The sequence below is a fragment of the Arvicanthis niloticus genome, chromosome 4 (assembly GCF_011762505.2).
Source record: "Arvicanthis niloticus isolate mArvNil1 chromosome 4, mArvNil1.pat.X, whole genome shotgun sequence".
NCBI lineage: Eukaryota > Metazoa > Chordata > Mammalia > Rodentia > Muridae > Arvicanthis > Arvicanthis niloticus.
This window is the reverse complement of record NC_047661.1, coordinates 95,691,775-95,708,744: the sequence shown is the minus strand read 5'-3', so window position 1 is coordinate 95,708,744 and position 16,970 is coordinate 95,691,775. Positions and strand designations below refer to the sequence as shown.

At 37.3% G+C, this 16,970-nt stretch overlaps 1 protein-coding gene across 1 annotated transcript in view; it reads left to right on the top strand.

Annotated features, from left to right (window-relative positions):
- Positions 1–6,227, top strand: part of Snx7 (sorting nexin 7) — an 81,712-nt gene extending 75,485 nt beyond the window's left edge. The window contains exon 9 of the mRNA XM_034499355.2: positions 5,720–6,227. Coding sequence (XP_034355246.1) covers positions 5,720–5,797 — 78 coding nt within the window. The 3' untranslated portion in view covers positions 5,798–6,227. The remainder of the gene's footprint in view (positions 1–5,719) is intronic.
- Positions 6,228–16,970: the final 10,743 nt, after the last annotated feature.

Genomic DNA, 16,970 nt, shown 5'->3' with positions numbered 1-16,970 from the left:
TTGTTTGGCATGTGGGTGGGGGAGTGTGCACCAGGGCATGCCTGGGGAAGTCAAAGGTCAGCTTTGTGAAGCCAGTTCTTTCCTCATACCTTTGATCTGAGGATCCAACTCAAGTCAGCCGGCTCACATGGAAAGTGCCTTCACTCTCTGAGCCATGGGGCTCCCAGATCCATTCTCTTAACTTAAATGAAATTATCTGATTGCATCAGAAGCCACTTACAGGAAAAAAAAATGTGACATGTTAATCAAACAAGGAGAGCCCAGTGTTGTTATAAGTTGTCCCACAGTTGTCTAAGAAACAACCTTGGTAAAGCTAGATGACACTACAAAGACTAGGCCAGAGAGGATGCTTGTGATTAATATCATTTTCAAAGTATTTTGTCTTCCTTCTGGCTTATACAAATACTAACTAGCTTGATTGATAGTGGTGGTTTAAAAAAATAAGAAAAAGTAAATGCTTAATGTCAATTTAAAGCCAAACAAATAGAAACACCTTATTTAAAAAGCTAACTTACAAAGCAAGTACCACTAGGTTTTGAGACATTGGTGACTCTCTCCGTAATGTTTTTCAACCATCACAATGCTGATCACAGGGGATACCCTTGGTACTAAGCTGCTCAACTGTGCTGTGTGAACTGCCTGATGCTTGAGGTCTTACTTAAGTTCCCCAGTTCGAAAGGAAGAGCAAAAGAATAACAAGAAATGAGTAATGTTAGGCATCAGCTGTTTAAATATTTTTATTACATTTATTTATTTGTTTGCTTAGCGTTTGAGTGTGTGCATGTAGAGATGGGTGGACAACTTCCGGGAGTTGGTAATCTGAGGCAGGGATTCTCAACTTGTGGGTGGAGACTTCTTTTTATGAAACCTCTATCTCCAAAAACATTTACATTATGATCCATGACAATAGCAAAATTACATTTATGAAGTAGCAATGGGAATAATTTTATCTTTGGGGATCACTACAGCACGAGGAACTGTATTAAAGGATTGCAGCATTAGCAATGTTGATACTCCTGATTTAGGGGAACAAATTCAGGTTGTCAGGCTCCACAGCAAACAGCTTTATCAACGGAGCCATCTTGCCCCTTTTTATTGTTTTTAAGAAGAGATTTATAGATTGACATGATATGTGTACCAGTTATCAAATAACTCAGCTGACTGTTACCCCTACATGAGAGGGAAGGAACAGTTAACTACATATATTTACTTAAAGTAAAATAATAATAATAATAATAATAATAATAATAATAATAATGATAACAGTAATTAATTTGAAAAAAGGGCCAGAAAGATAGATGACTTAACACCAGAAGCACTTGCCACCAAGCCAGGACCCAGATGATATAAAGAGAGAACCAGTTCCTGCGAGCTGTCCTCTGCCCTCCACACACATACTATGGCATGTGCACCACACACTTACACCCAAAGTAAATGCATCAATTAACAAATGTGATAAAAAACAATGTAAAAGAATTTTAAAATCTCTGAAGAGAGTGGGTGGCATCATGAGTTACATAGTTCAAGACCAAACCTTCAGCTTTGCAGACCCAGAATTGTCACTGAACTTAAGTGTGAGCAGAAATGGGGCCATAGGACATGAGGTCAAAACTTAACATTTAGAAATTAGATAGCAAAAGAAGCCAGGAAAGCGGTTCATGAGAAAATTGAGAATGCAGACTTTATTTTGATCAACATGTTAGCATTAATGTTAGCATTAGTGGTTCAATACATTTACTGAGAATTAGCTGAACACCCTATCTAGACTCCATCCTCTTCAATGGTGGCTCAATACCAGAACTAAAGCATGCTTAAGAAATACGCAGAGAATCAGCTTCCGTATACATGGATTTGGTATTTTTTCCCTTAAAAATTCATCACCCTGTTGACTCCTATTCTTTCTTCCCACCCCTCCTCCCAAATAGTCCTTCTTCTACTATGTAAAAGACATCTTCTCACATTTGCCAGTGACTTGTATACTCCAATGGTGACATAGGAGATCTATCATTTTCCATGTATCAATGAATAAACAGTAGCTATGGTCTCCAGAACATTTGCAATGCTTTAAATATATCTAGGTTATTCGAACTATAGCTTCCTCAATTGTAAAACAGAGTTTATGATAGCAATGTGCACTCAAAGAAAAGTATCATGTATGAAACAGCCATTGTAATGTCTATTGAATATTCATAGCAATGTATGTAATGTTGATTATACATCTTACTCTATTGGGGTTCTTATGTGATTTTTCAGTAATCAAAATCCATAAAATCTTTTCTATGCCTCATGATGGAGGATGGCAAGGAAGTCACTCAGTAGCTAATGTCTCTTTACCATATGTCAATGGCCTTAGTGCTTACTTTATAAATAAATGGTGGTTCACAATACTTCTCCACATGGATGGTGATTAACATGTCACAGCCACTATTAGACTGGCTTAGTTGAAGTACAATAGATCAGTGACTGAAGAGAGTCTGTTTGAGGACCAGTGTCTTTCTCAATACAATTCTGAGTCTTTATTTGACATGAATTCTAAACAAAGAAAGCTGCTTGAAATTTCATGTAGACTTTTAACCTGAGGGGTGGTCAATTTATTTAAGTGTTAGTTTGACTGGGTTTTCTAAATTATGCTATTTATCTGAAAGCAGCAAATGCTTTGAATGGTTCTGCATGGTTAACAGCTGCTGGTTATGGGTGACCTCTGTGAGGAATGACTAGAGCTCAGCAGAAAGGTCTTCAGGGAACATGGGCTCTCCCAGTGTGTGGGTAAGACTGTGGATCGGTTTTCTCAGTGTATTCTTTTTTCATTTTTATACTTAAATTTGCTGAAGGAGATCTGAAACTGAATTTAAACTGGAAAGAAAAACATATTCTTACCTAACCAATATTTATTGTATATCTGCATGGAAGGTAAACTGTAGGACTTTTTTCTTACAGATTTTCTTTCTCAGATGCATGTACTTTCACATGTATTCTTAATTTGCTGAGAATTGTTTATTTAATTGGGAATAGAGAGTCTTTGAAAATTGGCAAATACTCTTGAGTATTGTTGAGATGGAGATGATGTTGTGTTTGCTATGTCAGTGACGTTGAGGGTTGATGAAACCTTTTATTTCATGATAAAATCTACTTGCGTATTACCTATGATTCTTTGTATACATTACTGGCTTTTGTTTTGTTTCCTAATTTTTAGAGATTTTGCATGTATATTTCTGGTTAAAATCAGTCTACAGCTTTTTATTTCTCCTACAGTGTCATTCACTTGAGTTAGCTAGCAAGCTTGCTTGTGCCTTCAGCCTTTTGTTTGTGCTGCTTTGCTTGGCTGATCTCTGCCTTTTGAGTAGCTGACCATGGTTCCATTTCATCTGGACGTCAAGAGCAACATCATAAAGCTTGTGGAATTTCCTTCTTGAAGTCAGTAGGATCTGAGCTAATAATGCCGTTCCATTCTTCACTCTTAACAAATCCCACCATCTTTTCTTTATCATTTTTACCATGTGGGAATCGAACCTAGAACCTTATGCATTCTAGTCAACTGTTTTACTACCAAGCCCCATCACCCTGCCCCATCTTCCTTTTGATGATCAGTAAGGTACTTTAATGATATTACTAATCTTCTCAGAGATTCAGTGTTGAGTGTCATTGTTTTTTCTCTATTATTTGTCCTGTGGCCTCTTTTTGATTCCCACTCTGCTTTGCCCAAACAGATATACAAATGCACATACATGCACACGCTGCAGCTTACTTTGGCTTTAATATGTTTGCTGGGAGCTATTTATTTGGCTTTTGCTCTTTTGGTTTTGAAAGTAGAAATTAAATGTATCAATTGGAGACCTTTTCTTCTTCTCTAATGTAGGCAATTAGTCTTCTTCTGTTTACTCCCTTAGTGGTATGTAGTGGTGTATGGGAGTTCTTGATATATTGTGATTTCTTTTTTAATTCTATTAAAAATACTTCATTATTTCACTTTTGGTTTTCTCTATGGTCCGTGGGTATTTAAAATTCTATTTATATTACAAATACTCAGGGATTATCATGGGTTTCTCTATTTTTTTTTTTTACTTGATTCTACATCATTCAGGAACTGCAGTTCATGTGGCTTGAATCTTGTATATACTAATATTTTTTTATGACAGGGTCTTATACCATATTCTAGACTGGCGTAAAACTCACAATGTGGCCAAGAAAAAAATAATAACAATGAGAAATACTCAAGCATCAGTTTCCTGTGTGTTGGAATTACAGCTATGTGCTACCACGCCAGACTATTGAGACCTCTCATATGGTCCAGAGTATAGTGCATGAAAAAGATGTGTTTTCTGGTTTTGTTCTTTAGATATTCAAGTTAGGTCAACTTGATCTACCATATGCTTCAAATCTATATTATTGTTTTTCTGTTTACATGTTAAACATAAAAGGACTCGAAAACCAATAATAAAATCATAAGTTTGTTTACCCTTCTCTTTATATTAGTATGTTTTTGTTCAAAATATCTTGAACTTCCAGTTTCTACTGTTATAAAAGATAATCTTTATTTTGATAAGTCTTTATTCTGAAGGCATCAATACTAATATAGCATTATTATTCAATCCTTTCTTTGACATGTGTTTTATACACATATACACAATTCTTTTTCATTTTTCATTTTGCTATTATATTCAAAATACATAATAACTTGAAACATACTACAGGTTGGTGTTAGTTTTCTGTTCAGTAGACAACCTATCCATTTTATTGAGATGTGTGCTTTGTAGACATTTAAATTGACTGCTGATAGGATTAGGTTTGAATGTGTTATCTTGCTGTTATTTTTTTATTCATTCTGTTTCCATTTTTTTGGCTTTAGGGGATTAATAGACACTTTTATATGAATTACTTTTCCACCTGTTGGTGTACTGTGTGTATTTCATTGTTATCTTATCTTAGTGACATTTTAGCCATTAAATATTGATTCTCAACACCCAGTGCTAGCACATAATAAAACAACTGATAACATTCTCAGAACTCTTGTGCAAGACAGGGTGTATGCCAAGTTACAAACATACATACCTTACACCTCAATCCTAAAGCACCTGAGCCTGTTTGCATCAGCACCAGGTCTAGATGCCAATGTGCACCTTGTAAGGTCCAGATGAGCTTTCTTTTCTCTCCTGTCAATGGGATGCCAATGCATTGTCTTAGAAAACTCTTCTTTCAGCCTTTCATATGGTTTCCTTTTAGTTGCCAGTAGTATCTCTCAGTACGAATTAAAATACTAAACCGGAAAGATGGTTCAATTGGCAAAGTGCTTGCTGCACAAGCTTGTGTACCTAAAACACCCCATGTAAAAAGTCTAGAGTGGAGACACAAATTTCTCATCCCAGTGCTAGGCAGGTGGAAATAGAAAAATACCTGATAATTGTTGGCCTGACAGTGAAGCTGAGTCAGTTAAGTCCATGTCCAATAAGAGATCCTGTCTCAAAAAACAATTTACAGAGCGATTAAAGAAGACACCTAGTAGCCTCTGCAAACTCACAATGAAAAGTTATACACCCATACAACACACACACACACACACACACACACACAGTGAGAAAGGTGAAAAGGATATTAAAATATCTGAGAAATGACAAATACTCTTAAGCTGATGGATGAAATGCAGCACATTGCTATAGGAGTGTATCTACTGGGTTGACCATTAACTACAGCTAACCCCTCTCATGATGTTTCCATTATACAGTGCCTTGCTACATGGGAATCATTCCTCACATCACAGACTGATCTCCCCTTAGAAGAAGATTCTGAAGATAAACTTTAATCCTAAGGAAGGCTCCTGTTTGATCTTTAAGAGACAGCATCTATCAACCAAAGTTATTTTTTTTTTCTGGATTGGCTGTGCCCTTTATAAAGAGGATGACAAATGATTTTGCACTGTCTGGAAAACCAACAACATAAAAACTCAGGTATTCCAGGTCATCAAGGTGAATTTGTGATAGAAATATATCTATCTAGATATATAGGTCTATTATGTGATATATATTCTATAGATCTATAGATCTGTTATAAGGATAGATATTTATCTATGTCTATGTGGATAGAAAGATATTTAGTGTAATTTTAATTATGGTCTTAAATTTATGTGCCATTAATTACATATAGAGGTTTTTTTCTTACATATTTTACTGTGGAATATTAAATTTTTCAATATGTTGCAAAGACTTGGTTTTAATAAAATCTTTAATAAGAAATGGGTGTCTATGATGTGTTCATTTTCTATCAGAGATAAATCTTTTGAAACAGTTTTAATGTTAATTCATTATGTATTATTAAGCATATTATGCATGTACTTTAATGTCATCATAAGTTACCTTGATATTAAGAGTTTGAAGTAAATGTACAAAATTATTAAATATGAATAACAGTTATTTAAATTTTTATTAAATAAAGTGATTGTTTTCAACAGTGTAAAATTTTTCCAAAGTAGGTTTAAGTTATTATTTGTCTTATTATTTAGACATTGTCATACAGCCTATTCACAGTAATAGATTCTCTTTTTTGTAAATTTTTGCTTATCTTTACAACTTATATCCAGCTTTTATTTTTAATGCATACAGCATCTTGAGTCTGCCTATTACAAAACTGTGCTGTGAGCTCTTGTGGTTCACATTGATGAAGAATGTTCATAAGTGTGTCTGTGTTTCGAATGTCGCTTGGGTGTCAGGACACCACTCAGGGAAGCTAGGCTATGTTCCTTTCTTGCCACTATCTGGGTGTCGGGCTCGAGGGACATACCAACACAATGTTCCGGGGAGGGAAAAAGCAGTCTATCTAATATTGGGGCCCCAGATCGTGAGAAACGGAGCAGGCTGGGGCCGAGGCTTTGGTTGTCAAACTCCTGGGTACCCAAATACTGCTGGAAAACTCAAGGAGAACAGGGCCCAAAAGCCTGAGATGAGCCTAGGGTGGAAGAAATCCTGCTTAGTTCAGGATGAGTGTCAATAGCTCTGAGCGGCCCTCTGCCAGATACTTAGGCAGCCTGGCACAGTAACGAAGGCTTACTACTCCTACTGTGGTCCTTGATAAGAGAGACAGTCCTGCTTGTCAAAAATGTTTGTTCATGGTGGAAAGGGTCCATACAACTTACTGAGGGTGGACCAGAGATTAAATACCTTTTGCAGGAAGGAATGTCCAGGAAGAGAAGTTTATTGGCTCAACCCTCCGGATCAGCCCATTTAGGTACCTCATTAGTATGGAGAACTCTAAGCTCTATGCTATGGGACCAGTTGTTATGGTCCTCTTGGGCTGTAGTGGTCGTGTGCTCCAGGACAGGAATGTGGTCAGGAGCAGATTCAAGCCCCTACCATTCTCCGTTATGAGAATTGCTGGGGTTCCTTAATCTGCTTGACCTTACCAGTTTTCCTGTCTGGTGACACAGTTCCCACATTCATGTGTACTTTGCAGTTAGCACATACCATCTTTTAGTTGCCAAGGGACATGTTTTCTTTACCTTCCTCAAAGCAATTAGTTTTACAGAAAAGCAAACCCTGGCTTGAGGAGACATTCCAGTAGCTATTACATGGAATCATGATTACATGGAATCAATGAAAATCATAATATGTTTTCAAACCAGCTGTTTTTAAACATTTTAAACACATATAATTGCGTGGAGGCAGGAGCTCAGTTCTTTCTAAGGAGTCCACTCCCTCCTTTCATTTCAGTTCCGTAGAGGAAAACTAAAGCCATGTCACCTTAACTGATGAATCAGTCAAAGCAGAAGATTGGAGACAGGGTCTCACTATGTCATCCTCTGCTGACTTGGGACTTGCTTTGTAGGTTAGGGTGTCTGAATTTGGAGAAATCCACCTGCCTCTGCCTCCCAAAGACTGGGTTAATCAGTTGGTAGAATGCTTATCTTCCATTTACAAAGCCCCACTTCAACCATTAGCAACACATGAATTGGTGAGGTGGCACAAGCCTGTTATCCTAGTGCTTAGAGTGGAGGCAGGAGGATCAAGACTTTCTTTAAAGTTAGCCAGTGTTGGCTATGTAGCAAGTTTGAAACTAGCCATATATATATATATTTAACTGAAAAACATAAAATTATATATAGTCTATGCATATGTAACCATGATATATATATATATATATATATATATATATATATATATATATATGATGTATATATGCAGAAACTTATTTATGGGAGCAAAGTACCTTGGCAGGCTGGGGCATGGGCTGGGGGACAAGGCCAAGGGGGATAACTGGGAGGTTTAACTTGGAAGCACTGCTTGATCTGTTCTGTTCACAGCCACAGAATCCCATGTTCAATGGCTCATACTTCTTCTCTATTTTACTTTAGTTTTTCAGGCAAGGTCTCACAGCCACAGAATCCCATGTTCAATGGCTCATACTTCTTCTCTATTTTACCTTAGTTTTTCAGGCAAGGTCTCACATTGTAGCCTAGGATAGTCTGGCACTCAGAATTGAATGGGTAAGAAACATTATTTGGAATATTCTTTCCAAACCAGAGAAACACAAAGGTTACCCAATGTAACCTAAACTGAGATTCACAATTTTGGTTTAAAGTGGAGTAATAACTTCCTGCTTACTGATTCCCACTGGCTACAGGGAAGGATATCGTCCCTTTCGATATCAAGTCAGTTAAAAATCCCCAGATACAAGCTGGTTTGGGGGAAATAGCCAAGCCCCTTGTCACCTCTACCATCCATAAATGTCACAGGTCATTCGTTGTGGATAAGAACCAAGGTCAATTCATCCTTCTAACTAAACACATCAGATAGGAGTATTATGGCCAAATTATGGGGGTGTTATCGCTAAATAAAAATAAATGTATGGGCTTCAATCAGACTACATGACAAATATTCATCATCCAAAAGAAAGGGCATCCTTGCCCACAAGAAAGAAGAATCGTGGGCCTTGAGCAATGACTCAGACCTTGGGAGCATTTGCTGCGCTTGTAGAGGGCCAGGGTTAGGATCTCAGCACAACAACCTGTGACTGCAGTTCCAGGGGACCTTATACCCACTTCTTGACACCAAAGTCACTAGAAACATGCCTGGTGCACTTGCGCAGACTGGCAAATACTCAGGTAAATTGGAAATTAAAACAGAAAGATAAAAGGGTAAAGAAATGACATCACAATTTTACATCAGCAATACAATTTTAAATGAACGTGATCCTCGTAGAATCACATTACACGTATTTAATTAGCACTGCTCTTACTCTTGCAGTTTTTGAGCAAGCTAGGACTGATGTAACAATGGCTCTTCAGAGCTCATGGATGGGCGATTACAAGCGTAAATAAGCCATTAGTGCAGTAACTGTGGTTACATGGAAAGTCAGCCATAACTTTGTTGGTTAAGAACTAGCACGGGAGTGTGAGATTAGAGCTGTTAGTGTGCTCATCTATATTAAGAATAACCTTTCCATTAGATTTGATTGATCATGTGCTCGGGATCTGAAATGCATGCCTATACTAACTACTGAATGGAGATTCCACTGGGACACATCCCTGCGGAGAAGATAATGAAAGACAAGGCTGAGATCTCCTCTTTAACAGGGAGGGTGGGCTGTGATTATGTTACCATGAATGGAATAAAGAGCCTTTGCTGCACCTACCCTTCCCTAAAGATCAAGTTCAAGCTAGTATTTACAGAAGGTTCAAAGTCGTAACATTTCCTGTGGTTTAGAGATTTTTTTTCTCTGAGTATCTTAAGCCAGGCTAGTGCTTAGCAGTTTAAGGGCATTTGGTCACATTCAGGTAAGTGTCTACACAATGGCAACATGAGTCCTGTAAGGAATCGATTGATTGCTGATTGTTTCGACCGGTTTTATGGTTCATTCAGGTGATTTGAGACAGAGCTGGGCTGTTTTGGATTTTGAAAGCAGTCAGTTTTAACACATCGCAAATGAAACCTTCACAGATATTACATTGCACAGAAACAAATCATGGCTAAAGCAGTAATATTGTGCCCATTTATATCCTATGTGGTTATTCTCAAAGGACTTAATGTAGCATCATCTTTTGATTTATAGTTTTTATTAGTCATTTTATTCATCTACATTTCAAATGATATCCCCCTTCCTGGTTACCATTCCACAAACCTTCATTTTTAAATAGGGGTCATCTTATTTCAGTTTTTTCTGAGGATAAGTGAGACACTCAAAGATTTCTGACAATTGTAGAGTCACAAGATCAACCCTGGTATGTCTTCCAAAGTATTTGTTCACAGTTCCATTCTTCAGCAGGGCCTGAGGGTTGAACACCGGAAGAAATACTTAAATTTTGTCTTTTCACTTGTCTGCTTAGTTGGATCATCCATCCTAGGATTGTGGTGTTTAAGAGCCATTGTGATGGATGTAAGATGGAACCTCAGAGCTGTTTTGACTTGCATTTCCCTAATGAATAAGGACTTTGAACACTTCTTTAAGTGTTTCTCAGCCATTTGAGAGTCCTGTGTTGAGAATTTTCTGTTTAGCTCCATACCCCATTTTTAAATTGGGATACTTGGATCGTTGGGGTCTAACTTCTTGAGTTCTTTGTTAATTTTGGATATGAGACCACTGTCAGATATAGCATTGGTGAAGATCCTTTCCCAATCTGAGGCTGCTTATTTGTCCTATTGACAGTGTCCTTTGCCTTGCAAAAGCTTTCTAGTTTCATGATGTCCTGTGTATCAATTGTTAATCTTAGAAGCCATTTGGCTTCTGTTCAGGAAATTATCCCCTGTACCAATCTGTCATGGATATTTCCCACTTTCTCTTCTATGTGATATAGTGTATCTGGTTTTATGTTGAGGTCCTTGATCCACTTGGTTTTGAGTTTTGTGCAGGGTGATAAATATGAATCTATCTTTATTTTTCTACATTTACATCCAGTTAGACCAGAATCATTTGTTGAAGATGCTTTCTTTTGTGTCTCATATGGTTTTGGCTTTTTTATCAAAATACAAGTGTACATAGGTCTGTGGGTTTCTTTCTGGGTCTTAGATTTGATTTTATTTATCAGTATGTCTGTTTCTGTACCAATAGCATGCAGTTTTATCACTATTGTCTAGAGTATAGCTTGAGGTCAGGGATGGTGATTCCTCCAGAAGGTTTTTTTTTTTTTTCCGGAATTGTTTTGGCTGTCCTGGTTTTTTTGTTTTTCCAAAGAAAGTTGAGCATTTCTCTTTCAAGCTGCATAAAAAATTGTATTGGAATTTTGATGGGGATTGTGTTGAATCTGTAGATTGCTTTTGGTGGTATGGCCATTTTCACTATGATAATCCTACCTGTCCATGAGCATGGGAGATCTTTCCGTCTTCTGAGGTCTTCAGCTTGTGATTCCAATCGTAGCATGGAAGTCATACAGCCATGTACTGAAACAAACAAGTACTATTACAGTCATGGTCAAGAGCCTAGAGAAATAAAACAATGCACACATTTGTACTCAGCTCACTTTATCTACTCTGAGGTAGTTCAGGATCCCTTGCCTAGGGAATTGTGCCTTTTATAGTGGGCTTGTCTTCCCAGCTTAATTAATGTAATCAAGATAATTTCTCACAGACATGTCTATAAAGAAATCCGATCTAAATAATGAGGCTATTGCTAGATGATTCTATGTTGTATCAATTTGGCAATTAAAACTATCTACTTTCTTATCTTTGCATCAATAACAATTCCCCAATGTTTGAAAATGTATTGATGTTATTTTTCACATGCCTATCAGTTTGTGTGATGCATTTATGTTTACCCACCTATGTAATTATTTAAAGGTGTTCTATTTAAATTACAATTTTAATCACAATTAAATATGCTCCAAAAATCAGACTACCCACACTTCTCATTTATATTCTCTTAATATAAGTCATGGAGAGTGAAGAGATTTTACTTTTGAAATCCTAAAATGTGACTGTGAAATCCTTTCCAAAGATGCAAAGAGCAGTGCTTTCTTAATTGTTGGAGAATCATACTAATAATAACTATTCAAAGCTGGTTCAGTAAGGCATTTGATAATGATATATCAAGATCTTTTTTTACTTGAAATACCATGACTGGTTTTAAGAATAAAGTGTCATTTGTTTATTTGAACAATCTGGAATTCCAAATCGTCAAAAGCACTGCACATTAAAATATCACCATTTATGCTTCCAATAATTCAATAATTCATTAGTTCCATAAATATCCCTCCCCTAATAGATCCTAAAAATTGTCACTAGTGCTGCTGCAAACAATAACGGTTAACAAAGCAGCCTTGAACAGCCACAGCAAAGCCAAACATCTAATAAGGACACAGACATCTAGCAATATGTAATAAATGTAACTCAATGTGTTAATTTGTCTCTAAAGTTGCTTTTTAAAGTGTTAATAATGGGGTGACTTAAAACAATCATACAACAGTTAGAGTGCAGAAGTGGAGGGCATGAGATTAAAGTACATGGAAAGAAACACTCTAACTTACAACTCTGATTATGATCTAATTTGTGGTGTTCATTATCCTTTAGCTTATAGGTGCATCTCTTCAGCACATGGCCTTCCTTCTATGTGTCTCCACACCACTCTTCCTTTCAGAATCTTTCTGTTTCTAAATTTCTCTATAATGAGGGCACTGGTGATTCTGGATGAAAGTCTGTTTTTAATGGCCATACTTCAACTTGATTATTTGCTGAAATAAATTTGTCCTGAAGCATTAGAAGTTGAGACTTCAACATATCTTTGTTTAGAAGTACACATTTTGCCCTCTAATGATACATCATTACCAGATGTATGTTTTGTGCCCAGTGAGGGCACTAAAAGTAACCTGGAGCATCGATGTCACACTAAGTGAATGGGAAAACATTAGTGAAGGAGCCACAGAGTAAGAACCAAGTACCAAAAGGAAAGAGGTAGTCTGGAATGGACAGAAATATTGCATGCATGGCCCTGTGGTGGAGGGAATCTTGATTGCTAGAAAGAAGAGAAAAAATGAATAAAGCCAACAACAACCACAAAAACAAGCAAGGAAACAATGCATAGCAAGCCATAATGATGAACTGGAGAACAGGAACGCAAGATGAATTATTAGATCTTGCTAGACTTTGTTTGGTAATTTTCAGCAATTACCTAAATTAGCTAAAGATACTATGTCTACAAAGGACTCAACCAGAATGGATCTTATAAGTATATATCAGCAGGTCAAATAGGTATGGCACAGTACAGGGGTTCTCAACCTCTGGGTCACAACCCTTTTGGAGGTTACACAATTTTTTCACAGAGGTCTTGACCTAAGACCATCAAGAAATACAGATATTTATATTATGATTCATAACAATAACAAAAATATAGTTATAAAGTAGCAATGAAAATAATTTTGTGGTTGGGGGTCACCACAACATGAGGAACTACATTAAAGGACTGCAGCATTAGGAAGGTTGAGAACCACTGCCATAGAAGGAAATAAGTAAGATAGAAACAATGACAGGGAGAGAAAGCCAGCATAAATGTGAACACCAGCAACATTTCAGGCAACTCAGAGGATCATAACCTGTGTTCATATTCAAAATGATTTGTACTAGCACCACCAGACTGATCATTAAAGTGTCTGATCACTTCAACAGTAGTTGGTGGGCAGTCACTGTCATACATCTCCAACACACTAGTGAAACCTTCCCTAGAAGACCCCAGGGTTTCAGAAATAAAGAGTGTCTCATGATTATGACTATGAGCCAAGAATATCTTACGTCAACTCTATCACATGCTTTGCTCTATTATGATTGGGCCATCTGTGAGGTACACTTCACAGTAAGATATAATGAGCACACACAGATATAATGAGCAGACATAAGTTTAAATAGACATCCACATGTGTATATGCATGCACATATACATGTATGCAATAATATATGACTTTATATTCACAGCAATATTTTTAAATATAATTAGAGTAAGCTTAAACTTTAGTTACCTCATGTGCATGTCTTAGACATAATCCCTGACATCTTAACCTTTACTGAAAAACTAAAAACGTTGAATGATAGAAGATGATTTTGAAAGATAAAGACCGATGTAGCAGGGAATTTGTTTTAAAAAGTAGAAAGAACAAAAGAAAAAGAAAGAGAGAAATCAGGGAAGGAAGGAAGAAGGAAAGAAGGAAGGACAAAGACAGAAGGAAGACCAGACAGACTGACAGATAGACAAACAGGCAGACAGGCAGGCAGGCAGGCAGGCAGGCAGGCAGGCAGAAAGCATGCCCAGACAATGCTGCAGTTAGCTGTGATGGAGTCTGGTCAACACCCCATGCCTGTGCATTGTCATTTTTCTGAAAATTGCCATTGTTGAACTCTTCTGTCTGCCACACTGTCTTCAGACTCTCAGTGATCCTCCTACCTCTGCTTCCCAAGTGCTGCTAGAATTCCAAGTATGTTCCACACCACACAGTCTATGTATGCAAAATACATTATCTCTCCCTGTTTAGTTATCTTTGCACCTTAGAAAATTAACTCACTGTAGTCAGATTCCAGAGACATAAAAGATTGTCACTTGAAAGAGGGGAAGAGCCGGGTGGTGGTGCACGCCTTTAATCCCAGCACTTGGGAGACAGAGGCAGCCTAAAATCCTGCCCATATTAGACGCTGTCTTAGACATTCTCCTGTAGTCTCAGACTTAAAGCTACTGCTTTACATATCCCTTCATGCCTCACTCCCTTCCCTAGACATCCCAGCACATGGACTTTCTCACCACTTTCTAAGATCATTCCATTTGGAAATTTTCCTTTAACTTCTCTGGCTTGATAGATTGCGCCCTCTGTCTTTTACACTCTGTACACTCATGTCTTACCTAATTATACATGATCTTTTAAATGTTCTGCTTTCTCCAAGACTTACTCTTTCTTCCACATGGCACACCATAGCTGGGTTTATTTGTGATGATGTGTCTCCGTGTAGCTTAATTTGGCTTGTGGAGATCATAGGAATAAAAGACTTATAATAACAATTATTACTCTCTATTCTTTGCCTCAGATTTTCAGCTTCAAGCTTTGATAGTGTACAGGCACTGGAGCAAACAGGAAACTAGTTTGTGAAACAAACTTAACAGAGTCACGGGATGAGAACCTGCGGCAGGCATCCTTAGGGATTATTTGTCGAAGCTCATTCTGGAGATGATTGAAATTATAACTAATGGCCAAGAGAGAATAACAGAAAGGACTTGCTAAAGTGTAATATAAACAAACATGTCATATAATATAATATCAGGAAAGTATTGTTTTGAAAATTAAGGAATGAGTCCTGGAGAGATGGCACTATAATTAAGAGTCCTGGCTACTCTTACAGAGGACCTGGGTTGGATTCCCAGCACCCATATAGTGGCTCAAAAATATCTGCAACTCCAATTCTGGAGGATCCTACACCCTCTTCTGGCCTCTTTGGGCACTACATGCATGGGGTACACACACACACACACACACACACACACACACACGGAGGCAAGAATTCCATACATATAGAAGAATTAAAGAATTTCAAAAAGAAAATGAAATTGTAAGAAAAGGTCAGGATGGATATAAACAGAGTGAGCCACTACATAGAGAGAACACAGTGGGCTTGCTGATAGGAAAAGAACCTCCTCTCCTACATGACTTTGTTTGCAACTTCATGGTGAGGATTTGCCATAGTTCAATGACTATTCTATACCACATTTAGATTCAAGTGTGGGTGGAGAATTCAATACATGTTTGTATACACAACTTCCATTGAATAAAAACAGAAGTCTGGAATTTACATGGGATGGATGTGTGCCCATTTAAAACCAAGATGGATGATTGACAGTGTATCAGACTCCATGATGGACAGTCCACAGAAGCCTTTCCACAACCCTGTGTGTCAGCTGCACTTTGAAAAGCTGAGTATTATGGTATGTCTATATGCTTGGCCCAGACACCTACTGATTCTTTCCACCATTTTCCAGTTCATTAAAATTATCATGGGAGTCACTCTGTTTTGATTTCCTACTTAATGGAAATGACCAACAGAGTGACAACAATACAAATGGCATTTATTCCTTCCTCCATTTTTGTCTTAATTTTCCTCCTTTCATGTCTTTCTCTTGCTGTTGAATGCACACATATATTTCTGTCATCCTGTAGAACTTCCTGTCAAAATGAAGCCAAATTCTAGCATGGCATGAAAGGGTAAATCCTGTTAAAAAAGCAATAGGTTTTTTTTTGAGGGTGAACTTTTTTGTTTGATTATTATATCACAAAACATAAAGAGCTCATGATGGCTTGATGGCATAATTTGCATTCTTTGGTGAGCTGTAAAGTGCTAAAATAGAAAATGCAGGCAATGAGCTGTACTTACCCATTTCCAAACTTTAAGCCTGAACTTAATGGCTGCATTTTTCTTTATTCCCAAGAGGTTTTACTCACATCCTTTTTTTTCTAGCAGGTGAGATTCTCTGAGATTTTCTTCAGAAATACATGACAACCAGTATATGCACTACTTGGAAGGTAGAATTTTTCTCCTCTGAGACAAAGATGGTACAAATACTGAAAGATCCTTTGCTGAGTAATTCTGTTTTAAAGAGTAAAAAATAGTGATAATAAAATTCTCCCTAAACAAGTGAACATTATAAACTTTTCCATCTGAGAAACAAAGTTTCAGTCATAACACAAAATTCTAAATGCCACAGGGATCCATGAAAAAGAGCAAATTCAGGGACTGAATTTTTAAATAACTTATTTGCAGGGTCACAGCCAAGCTTCCCCACTGGTGAGCTTGGGGAGTCACACAGTATTCTGTACTCATCACTTCTGAGAGATTGCTTTACATGCTCTGCTGTCACTGTCCTGAAAATCCAATTGAGTTTTCCACAGAAGCTCTTTGAGTTTTCATTTTAGAACAGGCTTCACACATTATCTACTGCATCTTGTTTTCCTGTATTTAGAGATCAGAGTTGGACTTAGAAATATTCATCTCCTTGTATACTGTCAGTTAAAACGGTTTTAAACAAAT